General features: G+C 43.6%; 1 protein-coding gene across 3 annotated transcripts in view; it reads right to left on the bottom strand.

The window, feature by feature from the left end:
- RSU1 (Ras suppressor protein 1) overlaps positions 1-17,567 on the bottom strand; it is a 198,640-nt gene that overhangs the window by 126,498 nt on the left and 54,575 nt on the right. For all 3 annotated transcript variants that reach the window (XR_005530794.1, XM_039245862.1, XM_039245861.1), the window contains exons 5-7: positions 15,981-16,099; positions 14,257-14,339; positions 13,860-13,974 (exon numbers count right to left, since the gene is read on the bottom strand). Coding sequence is in view for 2 of the 3 variants with exons in the window: in XM_039245862.1 (XP_039101793.1) it covers positions 13,860-13,974; positions 14,257-14,339; positions 15,981-16,099 (317 nt within the window). In the remaining variant the exon portion in view is untranslated. The remainder of the gene's footprint in view (positions 1-13,859; positions 13,975-14,256; positions 14,340-15,980; positions 16,100-17,567) is intronic.

The raw sequence follows: 17,567 nt of genomic DNA, 5'->3' as shown, positions 1-17,567 counted from the left end.
AACACTGATCTGAGGTTGTGGCCAAAGTAATCAGGTAAGAAAATGAAATAAAAGGCATCTAGATTAGAAGGGAAGAAGTATAACTCTCTCTCACTGCAGATTACATGACCTTGTATACAAAAAATTCTAAGGAATCCACTAAAAACTAATTAAAACTAACAAACAAGTTCAACAACATTACAGGACACGAGATAAAACAAAATTTAATTTACAATAGCATCAAAAAGAATAAAAGGTTGAGGAACACATTTAACAAAGGAAGTGTAAAACATATATTCTGAGGGGCTCCTGGGTGGCTTAGTCGGTTAAGCGTCCGATTTTCGCTTAGGTCATGATCTCGCGGTTCGTGGGTTTGAGCCCCGCGTCGGGCTCTGTGCTGACCGCCAGCTCAGAGCCTGGAGCCTGTTTCAGGGTCTGTATCTCCCTCTCTCTCTGACCCTCCCCTGTTCACGCAATTTCTCTCTCTCTCTCCTAGAAATAAATAAAAGTATTTAAAAAAAAAACAAACATATATTCTGAAACTGACAAACTATTGTTGAAAGAAATTTAAAAAAAGATCTAAAGAAAAGTTATTTTAGGGGCGCCTGGGTGGCTTAGTCGGTTAAGCGTCTGACTTTCGCTTAGGTCATGATCTTGTGGTTTGTGGGTTCAAGCCCCGCGTCGGGCTCTGTGCTGACTGCCAGCTCAGAGCCTGGAGCCTGTTTCAGAGTCTGTCACTCCCTCTCTCTCTGACCCTCCCCTGCTCACGCTGTCTCTCTCTCTCTCCTAGAAATAAATAAAAAAAAAAAAAAGAAAAAAAAAGAAAAGTTATTTTATGTTCACAGATCTCAAATTTAATATAAGACAGCAATACTCCCCAAAATAATCTACAGATTTAATGTAATCCTGATCAGAACACGAGTTGGCTTCTTTGTAGAAATTGATAAACTGTTTGATCCTAAAATTTATCTGGAAAGTCAAGGGACTCAACATAGCCAAAACAATGTTGTAAAAGAATAACAAAGCTGGAGGTTACAGGTCCCAACTTGAGAACTTAACTGAAAAGCAGCAGTATTAACAATAGTGTAGAACTTACATTGGATAGAACTATATACATCAATGAGACAAACCTAAGTCCAGAAATGAAATCGTGTATCTGTGGTCAAGTCAGTATTAACAAGGATGCCAAGACCACTCAATGAGCAAAATACAGTCTTTTCAACAAATGGTCCTGTAACAACTGGACAGCCACATGCAAAACAATGAAATTGAACCTTTATCACACCACATACAAAAATTAATTCAAAACAGATCCAAATTCTAAACCTAACTGCCGAACTATAAAAATCCTGGGGGAGGGGGAAATTGTAAAATGACAGCAATAGGGTATGGAGTTTCTTTTTAAGCTAATAATAATGTTCTAAAACCATGCTGACAGTTGTACAATTCTGAGCATACTAAAAACGCTGAACTGTACACTTCAAATGTGTGAATTATATGGTATGTAAATTATATCTCGATAAAGGTTTTACCCAAAAAGAAAAAAAAGTATAAAACAGTAATACCAAGTGGGCTTTACTATAAAAATACATGACTGATTTAACATGTGAACAATCAATGTCCTCTGCCACACTGGCAAGTAAAGGAGACGTACTAGTTATACACTACTAGAGAACACAGTATTCCACAACTTGGAACTTAATACAGTTAATGTTTATTATCTTAACACTTTTTCCGGGTAGGAATCTGAGAGTGACTTATCCAAGTAGTTCCAGATCTGGGACTTTTAGGAATTAGTCAAGCTGCCAATCTGGGGCTCGTCTAAGCTTGACTGGGGCTGGATGATCCACTTCCAAGTTCACTCAGTAAGGTTGTTCGCAATAGGACAACTGGCTTTCCCTAAAAGTGATCCAAGAGAGTGAGAGAAAGGACAAGACAGCATACCCAAGACGGAAGCTGCTATGTCTTTTATAATTTCATGTCACAAGTGACATGTTGTTATTTTTGCTATATTGTATTAGTCACAGAGACCAATGGGAGCAGGCTATACAAGGGTATGAATACCAGGATACACGGATCATTAGATGGATGGCTACGAGCGGAGGATGGCTACCAGTGGAGAAAAATCATATGACCACCTCAATAGAGGGGGGAAAAAAAAAAAGAAAAAAGCTTTCAGCTATATTTAATACCTATTCATAAAAACTTGAAGAACCTAGGAATAAAAGAAAACTTTCTCAACCTGACTTAAAAAAACCATTTTTCAAAAGACATAACTAGTATCCATTTAACAATGAACAATAATACTTTCCCCCTGGGGCGCCTGGGTGGCTTAGTCGGTTATGCGTCCGACTTTCGCTTAGGTCAAGATCTCGCGGTTGTGGGTTCGAGCCCCGCGTCGGGCTCTGTGCTGACTGCCAGCTCGGAGCCTGGAGCCTATTTCAGAGTCTGTGTCTCCCTCTCTCTCTGACCCTCCCCTGCTCACGCTGTCTCTCTTTCTATCTCTCTCCTACAAATAAATAAAACATTAAAAAAAAAAAAATACTTTCCCCTAAGAAAGTTAAAGCTAGGATATTCCTTCTCACTGCTTCTATTCCACACCGTAGTGGAGGGCCTAGCCAGTGTAATAAGACAAGAAAGCAATAAAGAATAGTAACCGGAAAAAAAGAAATACAGTGGTCTTTTTTTAGAAGACAAGATGATTACGTATATAGAAAATCTCAGGCAATATGCTATGCTACCCCCTGCCAACAACAAAAGAGCCAAACAAACAAACAAACAAAAACCCGACCAGAACTAGACTTATAGAAAAACTAAGAAAAATCACAGGAACCAAGGTCAATTTACCAAAAGCTATTGTATTTTGAAGTACTAGCAATAATTGAAAACAAAATTTAAAGAGTTCCACTCACAATAGCATCAAAAACCTAAAATAGTTAAGCATAAATTTAACAAGATATATGCAAGTAAAAACTAGAACATTGCCAAGAGAAATTTTAAAAACCTAAACAAATGGAGAAATAGATCATGTTCACAGATTGGAAGACTCTATATTGTCAAGATGCAAATTCTCTCCAAATTGATCTGTCAGTTCAGTCAAATTCCAATCAAAATTCCAGCAGGCTGATTCTAAAATATATATGCATGTAAAAGGACACAGACTAGCCAAAACAATTTTGAAAAAAAAGTTACACTCCGTGATGTTAAGACTTCTTATGAAGCTACAGTCATAAGGATAACATGGTAGAAAGGCAGAACAAGGAAACCTAATATACAATCCAGAAATATATCCACATTTATATAGTAAATTGGCTTTTGACTAAGACCAAAGCAATTCTTTATAAAAAAGATTCTTTTTTTTTTTAATGTTTTTTATTTATTTCTGAGAGAGAGAGAGAGAGAGAGAGAGAGACAGCATGAGCAGTGGAGGGTTAGAGAGAAGTAGACACAGAATCTGAAGCAGGCCCTAGGCTCTGAGCTGGCTGTCAGCACAAGGCCCGACATGGGGCTCGAACCCATGAACCGTGAGATCATGACCTGAGCCGAAGTCGGACACTTAACTGACTGAGCCACCCAGGCGCCCCAAAGAGATTCTTTTCTACTAATGGTGCTAGAGCAATTACTTCTATGGAAAAATATATATATACTACACACAGAGCTTAATTTGAGCTGACTGTCGATCCAAGTCTCCATTAGAGTAGGGATTTTTCTGACCTCCCCCTCAACAGCCAAGGATCTCTCCCAAGGGTCTCAGAACACAAGTTGGTGTTGAATAAATATTTGGTGGGTAGAAGACTATGCATGAATGGAAAAAAAAGAAAAAAAAAAAAAAAACCAAACCCAGCATGCCATAGTAAAAAATAAGAAGGGGCTGGTGAGATAGTAAATGGTCAGGAAAGGGATCACGGAGAAAAAAAAAAAATCTCATGTGAGTTGACACCTGAAGGTACCACCTGTGCAAGTATTCAGGAGATGAAAACTCCAAGCAGAGAGCAAAGATCATGAAAACCTACGAAGCAGACACTGAGGGTAGCCCATGAACTGGGGTGGGGGGCTCCAGGGCACCATAAAAACATGGAGGCAAGATAATCCTGAGTCTTATGGCTCAACAGAGTACCTTCAAGAATTCTAATTCCAGAAGTGATAGAGCCCACTGTGTGATTTCAGAAAAGCACCTTGAGCACTATGTGAAGACTGGATCGGACGGAGCGAAGTAGGAAGCAGCAAAACCAGTTAGAAGCCTCTTGCAGCAACCCAGGTGAGAGAGGGCTGAAGCGCACTATCTTCTCTTCAAGGAATCAAGTTCAAGTGTAACACCAGAGCTCACATCCCAGCAGATCTGGGTATTTGTTGTAATTTCTGCTTGTCGTTTTCAACTATTTCTTGTTTCCTTCAAAGGATTCCTTTCTAAGGGAAGGGATCATGTCTATTTCACTTACTGCTGTGCGTCAAACCCAGAAGGTCAGAGGAATACACCGTATAAAGAGCCGCAGGTCAGAATCTGACCTAGTAAGATAGATAGGGGCTGTCCAAGGAGAAGAGCCTTTCTGCTTAGTGCAAGCACATATAAAAGGCAACAGAGTACTGAGGTCTATTAAAATCATTAAATGTATGTTGACAATGAATATGGGCATGTAGTCTTGGGGTCTATCACTAAATCTCTGGTGTTGCCAGCATAAAGGACATCATCTTCCACTTCACCCTATCCCAGCCCTGACCTCCGAAAGACACTCACACATGCAGTACCGTTCAGGTCTAAGAATAATACTGCTTTTTTTTTTTTTTTTAATGCAGGAATAATGTACTATACAGGAGATGCTTTGAGGGAGATGCTACATAAACCTAAGACACTGTATACGTACTCAGGTGATAGGAACTGTATTTACAGATATGACATGGGAATTAAAAAAAAAATGAAATCTAGAATCTCAGTACCACCAGTATTTCTCCCAGGGCAAGAATTCATTTAGTATCCTATTAAATCAAAGAATGGTCCACTGCAAACAGCAGCATGCCTTACCAGCTGGTGTTAACACAGATTGATGCACATGTTCAATCACACTGAACCTGACATTGGGTTTCCTGAAATTTATAATACGTAATGGAAACGTTTTATGTGTTGCAACTTCCCACCCCCTTTAAGGCAGTAACTCACCAGGCAGAAATATAATTCACTTAGCATTTTTAAAATCCACACTCAGAGCATTTTCTGGGGTTAAAAATTCACTGAAATAGAATATATAAAAACGCAACTTGTTAAAAAATATCATGTAGGAGACTGACAGGAATCATTTTTGATTATCAACTATGACCATGGGAATCAAAGAATGGGAAATATTTCCTGTGATGTGTGTCAAAAGAATATTAACACAGAAATAAACTGTAAAAGGATGTAATATAATTCAAACCAAAAGTCAGAGTTTGGTAAAGATTTTCTATCCCTCGCGTTTTATTTTTCAAAGAATAAAATTAAGGCCTATGTTTGGAATCACTGTAATCTGTCATCTCATGATAAATGATTTTTCTTAACTGGTTCAGTACTGATACATTTATGGATACACTATTTAGAGGAATACTTCAGTTTTTGAGGACGAGGGTTCTTTTAGCTTCTTTAAAAATTTTTTTTTTTCTGAGTACAGTTGGCACACATTTCATCAAGTTTCAGGTATACAACACAGCAATTTAACATCTCTAAACGTTACACTCTGCTCGCCGCAAGTGTAGCTGTCGGTCCATATGACATTGTCAAAACATCACTGACTATATTCCCTGTGCTGTGCCCTTTATCCCCGTGACTTTTTCGCCTGATAACTGGGATCCTATATCTCCCACCCACGCTTCACCTATTTTCCCCATCCTCCCACCCCCTTCGCTCTGGCAACTACTGGTTTCTTCTGTGTATTTAAAGGTCTGATTCTACTTATTTGTTTGTTTTGTTTTGTTTTAAATTTTATTTTAATGTTTATTTCTGAGAGAGACAGAACAAGAGCAGGGGAGGGGCAGAGAGAGAGGGAAACACAGAATCTGAAGTAGCCTCCAGGTTCTGAGTTGTCAGCACAAGCACAGAGCCCGACGTGGAGCTTGAACTCACGAACTGTGAGATCATAACCTGGGCTAAAGTCAGACACGTAACTGACTGAGCCACCCAGGTGCCCCAATTTGTTTTGTTTTTTAGATTTCATGCAGGACTGAAATCATATGATGTGTGTCTTTCAAGGACTTATTTCACTTAGCATGATACCCTCTAGGTCCGTCAGATGGTATGATGTCATCTGCTTATATGGCTGTATAATATCCCACTGTACATGTATACCACATCTTCTTTCAACAAATGCTTATTTTTGAAGTCGACAAACCTGAGCTAAAAATATGACTGTGTCAGTAACGAGCTGTATCAGTAGTGGAGCTCTGGGCATGTCACAAGCTCCCTATGCACTTTGGTTTTGACACCTTTAAAAAGTGGCCAAAGAACTTTCCTTGTCTATAGTACAGAACTGAGATTAAAGTCTAGGGAACCATTTTGTAAATTATGACATTTTGTGTAAAACTGAGGTTTTTATGTAATTCTATCGAGCCTAAAAGTAACTTCAAGAAAAAATGTTTATGATCAACTGCCAAATTCAATTTTATACAAGCGGCACAGTTTATAATTCTATAAAGTAAGTACTTGCCGCTCACTATGCTATGAAACTAACATATCATGACACTTGGCAACCATTTCACAGACTACCAATTACGTCTTGGGAGGTGTGTGTCTCTGTTAGCATCTGATCCATCATTTTCCCCTATAAAATGTTGCATTTTCACCTTCCACTGTGTCCTAGGCGGATGTAAAGCAAAAGCACCAAATGGCCCTACCCTTGGTTAACAGGGGGCAGTTGTCACAGACTGTGGACACGAGTGTGAAATTGGTGAAATTACACGTTTGTTACTACAGGGGGCGCCTGGGTGACTCTGTTGGTTGGGCATCTGACTCTTGATTTTGGCTCAGGTCCTCATCTCCCGGTTTGTGGGTTCGAGCCCCACATCGGACTCTGGGCTAGCGGCATGGAGCCTGCTTGGGATTCTGTCTCCCTGCCTCTCTGCCCCTCCCCTCTTGCGCGCACGCGCGCGCTCTCTCTCTCTCTCTCAAAAATAAATAAAAATAAACCTAAAAAAAAAGTTTATTACAATTGTGACCATGGAAATGAAAGGACACCAATGCCAGGGCCGACCCACACCAAGTGTTTGCCACGAGGAGCCGCTCCACGGGGCTTACACTAGCCTCTCCCCGCGGCACCCCTGCACGTCTTTCCCCACACCTGCTGTGCTTCTCCTCCCTTCCACACCGGAAGCTAATGCACAGCCTGCCTCCACCCACAGGGTAAACCAGCCCATCACTGCGTGCCCATGGGGACTCCGGCTTTCTGACCTTCTCCGTCAGTCTTCCTGTCTGGTGCTCCAAGGCAAGTGCTTCTCCCTGGCAAAAGGGTGGGACTCAGGCAACCACTATGGTTAGACTGTGGAAGAGGAGCCCAGGCTTCAGAAAACCAGTCTCCAAAGTCAATTCTATAGCCTGAAACCCACCATCTGTACCCGCAAATGCACATACACACACACGTATGCACCTGTGTGCGTTTACCTCATGTTTCCTGAGCAGCTGTCCCTCACTCCTGGCAAGTGGCTAAATTCTCTGTATGGATTATTCTCCGATCCTCAGACAGCACTCTGAGGCGGGACCACTCAGTCCCATTCTACACGAGGCACAGAAAGTAAAGTAACTTGTCCAAAGTCACAAAGCACTGAACCCGAGCCTTGTGAGGAAGAAAGCAGCGCCTACCTTCTACTGTACATATTACAACTTGTGTTGTTGGTTTTTGAAACCTGTGGGTTAAGATCATTGGGATGCAACTGACAGAGTGAAAATAACACCAAAGACAATAAAACAAGACACAATCTGGGACTCGAGTGACCAAAAAGAAAACTGCGTTTCCTTCTTGCCTGCCTCAGTATTTTTCTTTAGCTTCTCAACACCCATAAAGAAAAGGATTAAGAGGCATTATACAAAAGAGTTTAGACTGGTCCATCCCCTCTTTCCTAATTCTGTTCATTCTACAGAATTATAATTGGAGAAACTTCTCAATTCCTGACATCGCTTACTCTTTGAATGGACATAGTATTTGTTTCCACTCTTCACAAATATGCAAGGAGGAATACATATGCTTCTCCTATTTCTGTAATAAAAAATGCTCCTGATTCCTGGCATACAAAGCAGGGCGCGGCGCCAGCCAGTCCCAGGTGTCCGTGTCACAGCACACAGCCCTCCCACGGGCTGCTCAGACGGGTGCAGACACGGTTCCCACATCTCACACACTTTGCTTTGCTGCATGCCCAGCTGACCAAGGCGATTTCCTTCTCCGACAGCAATTCCCTGGGTGACAGATGCAGGAGAAGAGGTCCCAGGACTGTCCAGAAGCCAAGACACCCGAAATGCCTTGAGCAAGAGCAAGCAACCAAACCCTGGACAACCGAGCGGAGACCACGCGAAAACACACAAGTCAGATCTTCAGCTAGTAAGACGACCGCGGTCTGGCGTGCGACAGGAAATGCCAAAGTGCGGAAGAGACCGGCTCGGGCCCCTGGGCTCCCTTCTCCACTCCGCCCGCTCCTGCTCCCACTCCTTCAAGTCGGGTGAAACGTCATCCGCTCACATCGAAAAGACTGGCTGAAGTACGGGTCCTGAAGAGACCTTGGGATTCATACAGGCTCAGGACAAGATTGCAGCTGTGTCTATCTCACGCCTTCACTGGCAGAATTAACTCACGTCGGGAAGAACATGTTTCCTCCGAAGTACAGCATGCCCGTTGCACCGGCACGAGGGAGCCACCAGGGAGTTAACCCAGGGAGGCCGCAGTCCCTGGCCCGACCACACACACCTGCCCTGGGACCAGCCAGACACACAAAGGTCCCCAGTCCTTCCGGCTCTAGTGTCTAGGAACCAGGATGCTCCCAGGCTCTACCTCCTACAGTCCCTCCCACGGAGTCGCGTCCACTCGGGGGCACTACAGTTATATTCATAATGCCACACATTATCTATTAGCACAGACCTCACCTCCCACTTCAGATCGCACTACCCAGCTGCCCTCCCGATCAGACATCCAAAAAGGCATCTCGAGCTTAAGATACCCACAACTCGGCTAATGACTACCTCCTTTCCTCCCCACGTCTCCTCCCCAATCCTTCCCGTTATCTTTCCCATCCTTTTAGCTCCTTGGGTCGGAAACCTCACAGTCAACTGCCACTCTCCCCTTATCCAGCTCATCACCGAGTCCTGTTCATTCTGCCTTTGAAACAGACTCAGAATGTGACCGTTATGACCATCTGGATGGAGAAAGGCTGCATTCCTTCTGGAGACTTCAGAAGAAAACCCACTGCCCTGCTTTCCTCAGCTTCCAGAAGCTACCTGGATTCCCTGGCTCAAGCTCCCTTCCACGACACACCACTCCAACCTCCTCGGTCATCACATCTTCGACTGCGGACTGCTGTCTCTGACCCTACTGTTTCCTCTTCTAAAGCTCGTGTGATTGCACTGGGCTCACCTTGGAAATCCAGGATCATCTCTCCACCTCAAGATTCTAAATCACATTGGCAAAGTCCGTTTACCATGCAAGGTGACAGATGCCCAGGGACTGGGGCATCTTTGGGGCCATTATTCAGGCTGCCACACCACCTCACTCAGAGCAAAAGCCAAAATCCTTACAGTGCCCATCAATTCTCATGGGATCTTGTCCCCACTTCCTAACTGAGCTCCCCACACCCCACCCTCCCCTCGGGAGCGCTAGGGGCTGATGCACTTGAAGTGTACTGTATCTGCCCCTGTTATTCCTCAACACACAACCCACATCAGGATGTCTGCACTTCCTGTTCCCACTGCCAGGAAGTCCCCTCCCTTGTTTAGGTCTCTGCTTAAATCATACCAACTTCTGGGTAAGCCCTTCTCTGCTGACTCTGGTCAGCAGAGTGATATTGCTCCCACTCCCATCTAGACATTCCCTTCCGTGCTTATTTTTTTCACAAAGCATTTACTATCTGATTTGCTATCCATCCCTCCACTCATCTGCCCTCTCCCACTGCAGGATGGTGGGGTGTCCCTTGTCCTGTCTCCAAGAAATAAGCATGAAACAGGGGCCCAATAAACAGCTGATGAGTAAGTGAATTTGACTTTATTGGAAAGTGGGTTCCTTGGAGACACGACCTGGCTTTAAGTAGGAATCTAATAAATGTCTGAATGGGTGAATGACAGACCTAATTTTTCTCTAATTTGCTATAGGTATATGGACCAACATGAAATCAAGGGTACCCTTTTCTAGGAATCAGACACAGCAGGTAAAGTAACTTACTCAGGGATTCCCAACAAAAGGAAAGTAATAGAATGACACAGAAAAAATTCCAACCAAACTCCTCACTTGACTTGGCTGTGCCCGGAACATTCTTCGACCTGACAAGTCAGAACTCACCTGGATTCCACTGCTTGGTTCCAAGACTCTTACCAATAGCTTCAAGTCGTTAAACTCCAAATTTATGTTTATCTTCTTTAAAATTTATTTATTTTGAGACAAACAGTGTGAGTGGGAGAGAAGTAAAGACAGGAGAGCGAGAGAACCCTACGCAGGCTTCATACCATAGTACAGAGCCCAACATCGGGCCTGAGCTCCTGAAACCATGAGATCATGACCTGAGCTGAATCCTAGAGTTGGACACTTAACCAAATGAGCCACCCAGGCGCCCCACCTCCAAATTTATGTTTAAAGGAAATTTCACAGAAATCTCAAAAGCAGCTGCCTCGCTTATTCCGATACGTACAATATGAACGTACAGGGCAGAGAGCATGACCACACTTTACCGAGCACCCAGTGGATGCTGCAGGGACAGATACAATACATTTCAAGCACATCAGTCCCCAGCGCCGCTCATCAGCAGGCCAGAGTGACTCCAGGCAATCATCTTAGCTACTAAGGACAAGCCAAACCAAAGACATTTCCGCTGCGACTGAATGTCTACGGGGACAGGAGGAGGGCAGGAGGGCGGGGAGGACCCCGGGGACAATGCGGCTTGGAAGGTCCTATCCGAAGAGCACTGTTTCACAGACGCCATGTCTCTGCGCTCTGCAGTGTATTATGGACCTGCTGTGTACACCCCCGCCAGGCTGGCCGTCCCACGGCCACAGGATGGCAGCTCTTCTCCTGCCACTCGGGGAAGCCAGCCAGTGCTGCGCTTTGCCCCTACTTGGAGATCGCTTTCTGGGAATCACTTTACGGGCGTGAATGGAAACGAACACCACAGTAGTTAGGAATGTGGACCTGGAGGAGAGGCTGACACGGTTCAAATCAAGCCTCCGTGACTCGTTAGCTGTGCCCCTAGGGACATCGCTAAGCTTCAGTCTCCTTACCTCTAAAAAGTCAGCTTATAAGTCTTATGACAATTCCAGGAGCCAGGGTAGGAAAAGCACTTGTCACAGCACCCTAAGGTGTACCGGATATTGTAACAGCTATTATTATGTTACTATGTATTATATTATTCTTGACCAAAAAAACCCCACTATTCAAAAATAAAGAATACATCTGTCTTCATCTTTAGTTTCGATCTGTAACAAAACTCCCAGGGGGTTATCATTTATTTCCAGTTAAGTATCTGCCTGTCATTAGGGAAAGCTGCCACGGTGCAGATGTTGGGATTAAGTTTTATGTACATATGAATTGTTACTGGAGAGCTTAACAGCAATGTTACATAAATAGGACTAAATTTTAAACAAGATATTTAAACAGGATAAGCAATGTGTGTTAAGATTTCAAAATACGTAAGGACACAGGTATCCACTTGGGTTTATTTTTCTAACAAAGTAGTATCTGACAGAAATCATTGATCGATGCCCTCGCTGGCTTCTCTGCTTGAAAAATGAAATAAAATAACAAAGCACATTAAAACACACACATACACACACACACACACACACACACACACACACACACACTATTACTCCTAATCACGCTAACTGAGAACGCACTCCAGAAGCTGGGGGTGGGGTGGGGAGGGACAGGCTTTTCCGGGAGCACGAGAATGCGCCTCCTGCAGGGGGATTTTGATACAGCAGGCCAGGGAGGGAGCAGTACGCGCACTGTGCAAAAGCCCCCAGGTATCACTAACGCCTCCACCTCTAGTTAACAGTCACTGTACAAACCCTTTCTTTTGACAAGGTGTCTTTTCACCTTAAAAATGTGCGCAACAATCCGTTCTTGGTCCCGCAGCCTGTTCCTAAGGGGACACGTGACAACATGTAACTCCCTGAGGGCCACTTGCTGAGCTACTTCTCAGCCCCTGAAAACAGCACAGATTCCTCCAGAGCTTTTACAAGGACAAAGTTGCCGGAGGAGACGGGGCAGCGGGCCTGAAACTTAACTTCCCTCCGTTGCATGAAATCATGGGAATGCTCTTCCTTCAGAGCCGCGCCGCCCACAGAACCCCTGGCTGGCGGAAATGCTCTGTACCTGTGCCTTCCCGCGGGGCAGCCACAAGCCGTACACGGGCACCGAGCACTGGAAACGTGGCTTGTGGCTTCCATACGGGGAGCACGGCTCTGGGCAGGTCCAAGCGTGCCTCTTGCGTGGCCTTCCCGGCACCCTGCAGTGTGAGTCCTCACTTCAGTAACTCACTCAGGACCCATTCCTTGAGCAGCACGCTTAAGCCCAGCACAGGGCAGGCACGGGGAATCCAGGAGGTGGCGAATATAAAACCCCACCCTGCTCTCACGGAGCTTACATTCTTTCAAAACGTCAGATTCACTTGAGGTTCTAGCTCCAAGAACTCTGGGTTAAGTGTGTGTGTGTGTGTGTGTTTTTAATTACAGGATTCTGGAGCAGAAAAGCAAATATTGTTTGAGCAAAAATGCAGTTGAATGGGTTGAAGAAGTGAGAGAACATGGAGGGTCTGCAAAAGAAAAGGGAAGTAAACTCACAGAACCTTTCCAGAAGGGCAGAATAACGTCAGCAATAGCGTAGCAGGTTTGGACATGGTTTCCGAGGGACATCATAAGCCCACCCTGGGCCGGGGTAACGAGCAGGCAGAGGACTAGGACTCACCTGTCACAGGAGCTGGACTAGGGAATTCTCAGCCAGAAGCTATTTAACAGTTCTCACTGGAAACGGGGTCCGGCGAGGACCAAATGCATGATGGCAAAAGGTATTTTCATGCAGCTCTAACAAGTGCTTTATGGGGCAAAAGTTTCCAAGGGACTAAAATTAAAAACTAAGAGATTAAAAAAAAAAAAGTGGTGGCTTGGTTAAAAAACTGCTAGGGTGCCTGGGGGGCTCAGTCAGTTAGGCATCCAACCCGGGCTCAGGTCATGATCTCACAGCTCGTGAGTGTGAGCTCCACATTGGGCTCTGTGCTGACGTCAAGCTCAGAGCCAGGAGCCTGCTTCGGATTCTGTGTCTCCCCCTCTCTCTGCCCCACTGGTCTGTGCTGTCTCTCAAAAATGAATAAATGTTAAAAAAAAAATTTTTTTTTAATTGTTAAAAACATCAGCCAGCAAAGGAGAAGCATAGAGAAGACCGTTATGCCTATTGTTGGGCTGTTTTCCCCGACCCCGCGCAGGGGCCGAGCTGGGTTATTTTCATCAGCAGTTTCTCAGACCGTGAGTGCAGTGGCTGCTGAACAGAGGGGCACGACCGGACAGACCTGCAACAGCTCAACCCTGGTCAAGGACAAATGCTTCTAGAAACTATCAGAAGGAGCACCTCGGAGGAGGGGCCTGCCAGGAGGAGGGAGGGTTGCTCAGAACTGCCACAATGGGATCACTGTTACTAATTCAACGCCGAACTGAGATCATTCCTCAGCAACCTTACCTAGTTCTGGGGGCAGAACGGTCAGGCGGTTCCCCTGAATGTGGAGTTCCTTAAGCTGAGTAAGCTCCCCGATTTCTTTAGGCAGCGAGATCAGGTCGTTATCCCTAAGGCTGAGCTAAATACAAGAAAACAAGGGGTCGTCAAAAACGGTTTTCATGTAGAGAGGCGCTCAACAGAAACTCCTGTGCTGCCCCATGCCCCCCATGCCCTCTCTTCTTTGAAGGCTCCATCCTTTCCATTTATGTACAAGGGCCTGCAGACGAATGCCACACGGAATCGGGAGTGGTGGCTGATTCCTGCAAAACAAACCTCACCCCTGCTCAAACTGACTTGATTCTACTCCTACAAGGGCTGCAGAAGTGAACTGATTTTCCAAGAATTTAGATAAATTACTTACTATCTGCAACTTTGTGAGCTTCCCGATATCTGGCGGCAGGATTTCAAAATCGTTGTCACTTAGATAGAGTGCACGCAGGGTGGCTGCGAATTAAACAGCGATATATAAACAGGGCGGCATGGAACCCAACCGTTTGAGGTCTGATCAATACGAGGGAGTCAGCTTTGATTAATAACCCCGGCTCGGTGAAAAGCCTGTGACACACCTAGCGCTCCCAATAAGAAGCAGCAGGTCAAACTTAGATTTACTGGCTTATTGTGGGGCCGGTGTGTTCAGGAAAACATCTATATCCAAGAGGACTGACACAATTAACAACCGTGGGCGTCGGCAGTTTTGGGCACAGGGTTTCAAGACGCTTTCAACAATGAGAGAGAGATTTTTCTTCTCTATTTCCCATTCACATTTATGCTCTGCATCTGAAGTGAAACAAAGAAAACCACCGGGAAAGGTATCAACTCAACGCTTCAGGCCAAAGGGCTCTGTCGTGTAAATGCAACAACATTAAAAATAAGTAGCTAAAAGGCTTTCCGGTGAGGAAGACCTTAATAACAGTTCATTGTTTCCATAATCGTGCTAATTATTATTAATTGTTTCTCTAGCCTTCAGGACAAAAATAAATGAGGACAAAGGAGCTAATATAACGACATGGAGTTTACAAATAGAGAAACCCTAACTCAGGCAGAATATCAAAGGTCAGAAATCTGTTCACGCTATTATACAACCCCGAACAACCAAAGGAGAAAATTCTAAGGCATTTTTTTTATCCCTGACCGAAAAGGAGAAGTATAATCAGAGGTCTGTTTTGTTTGCTTACAGGTATTCAATTACATTCGAATGTTTTAAAATTCGACAGAACTCTGTGTTAATATACACAACAAAATCTCCTTCCTGGCCCAAGAAAATATTTTAGAATTGGCTTCATCATGTGCTTGGGAAAATCTGGGGGAGAGAATATGCATAAGGTTATAAATGAAGTTCTGGAGACTAGCTCAGAAAATTCAGAATCTCTGGATGCCATACGTGTCACTATTTGGAGAAGCAGAACACTCATTTAAGGAAGGCAAATCTTTCCTAAATATTTTGTGGGTTCTCAGAAAAACCAGTTTTTCCTCATTTTTACGAGTATCTGCAGCAAGAAATTTGCTTGCCTAGAATACAGTCGAAAAGTAAAGTGTATTTATCTATGACGAGGTCTTGATGTTTGACTGTATTCTAGAGACAAAATAGAGCACATCATGGAGGGTTTTTTTTAAGAGGCTTAAGAACTTCCGTTAGCAGCTGATTAATGGGTATTTTTATATAAAACTGGTTGAAATATCTTTGGAGAAATAGCTTACAAAGAGTTAACTGCAACATGGGAGGGCACATTTATTATTATATATATACACATATATATGTATATATACATATTTTTTCTACATGCTTTTTAAGAAGAAAGTCAAGTTCTTTAGCTAAATGAGAGACTCAATCTCATTTAGGTACATCATCTCTATCCGGAAGTTAATATGACATTACTAGGTCCACTTGAGCGCAATGGTGTCAGCTAACTATATATCAAACATACAGACTGCTGAGCTATGAAGGATTATTCAAAAGAAATGTGTGAAGAAAAAAATATATACATCCAATAATTTCTCTTGGAGTTTGGACCCTGGCAAATAAATTTCACTTGCAGAACGCCAAGTACCATTTTAAGGAGATTTATAGAATTAAAAGTTTCTTACTAAGGTAGAAGAAGTTTCCAGGAAGAGAATTTTCATTCAAGTTGTTGTAAGTCAAATCAAGGACCTCAAGAGCTGGGAGAGAGCCAAATCCTCGAGGCAGCGTGTTCAGTCTGTTCATGCTGTGGGGGGGGGGGGACAAAAACAATCCCAAGAGATCACACACAAAACACTGATGTCCAGATAATACTCACCTCAAATCTGTGTCACGAGTCTGAGCTCCGTGTGTAAGAGACTGAAAACTCAGAAGAGGCCATAATTCTGCAACCCCTTTACCTTCTTTTAACCAACACAGTATTGTAGTCAGAGAATCTCTTATGCTTATTAGACATCTGAAAATGTCTCCTCATTTTCTGCAATGAAGCTCAGTCCGTGTGTTACAAAGAAACTTCAATCATCACAAAGTATGTGTCCATCCAGAGAAAAAACTGCCTCATGAATAGCAATAATTCCTCAAAAAATACAGATTAAGCTTTGTAGTTGTTAGACATTTGCTTTATTTCATTTATTATAATGGGAGGAAAAAATTCACTTTCTTGTTGTGCAACTACTAACATTCAAAATGATCTCCAATTACAATAGTGCTTGCCCAGGGCCTGAGGGAGGGGGCCGTGGGGGGTTGTTTAACGGGTATAGAGTTTCAGTTTTGCCTGATGAGAAACTTCTGGAGATTGGTGCACAACAGTGTGAATATAGCTAATGCTACAGAATCATAGACTTAATAATGGTTAAGATGGTGAATTTTATGTGTATTTCATCGTAATTGAAAATGTAAAAATATATACATATATATGCATTTTCACTGAAATCTCAAGTAAATATGTTCTCTATTACTACCTTTTACTATTTTCTTTAAGACCCCTATATTTCTTAATGTGGTTCCCTCCCTTTGAGCATACTTATAAGAGGATTTTTTAAAAATTTTAATGTTTATTTATTTTTGAGACACGGAGACAGAGCACAGGCAGGGGAGGGCAGAGAGAGAAGGAGACAGACAATCTGAACCAGGCTCCAGGCTCTGAGCTGTCAACACAGAGCTCAATGCAGGGCTCAAACCCATGAACCTCAAGATGACCTGAGCTGAAGCTGGACACTTAACCCAATGAGCCACCCAGGTGCCCTTCCATATTATTTTAATCTAAAATAAGCTGACAGATATTGAAAGGTAGGAGGGACTGTGACATTAAAATACTTGGAGGCCTCGATCTGTCCCCAGCTGCCAACCGCCCACCACCCTGGCCTCACAAGAAAGAGCTGACAGCACAAGAGGAAATCGAGGTAAAATCGATTTCTACCCTCTGGGTGGGAAGGTCACTGGTTAACTTTTACACTGAATAAAATTAACCTCCATGACCAACTGCAGCAATGACAACAACGGATTGTTTCTACCAGTTCGCTGTGTGTGAAGCACGTTTACATCAAGCTTTGCCTGGGTCGCCAAAACCACCGCGTAATATAGGCAGGATGGTGCTCACTATCATCTCTTTAACGCTGACAGGAATGAAAAAATGACAAGGACTTCTGCCTCGCCTGGGGAGGGTGACAGGTATCTGGGAACACCTCCCCCCGCCCATGCCTAGATTACAATGC

The sequence above is a fragment of the Hyaena hyaena genome, unplaced genomic scaffold, assembly GCF_003009895.1.
Source record: "Hyaena hyaena isolate Hyena2069 unplaced genomic scaffold, ASM300989v1 scaffold_277, whole genome shotgun sequence".
NCBI classification, from domain to species: Eukaryota; Metazoa; Chordata; class Mammalia; order Carnivora; family Hyaenidae; genus Hyaena; species Hyaena hyaena.
Note: the sequence above shows the minus strand (reverse complement) of the source record. Positions and strands in the feature narration are given on the sequence as shown.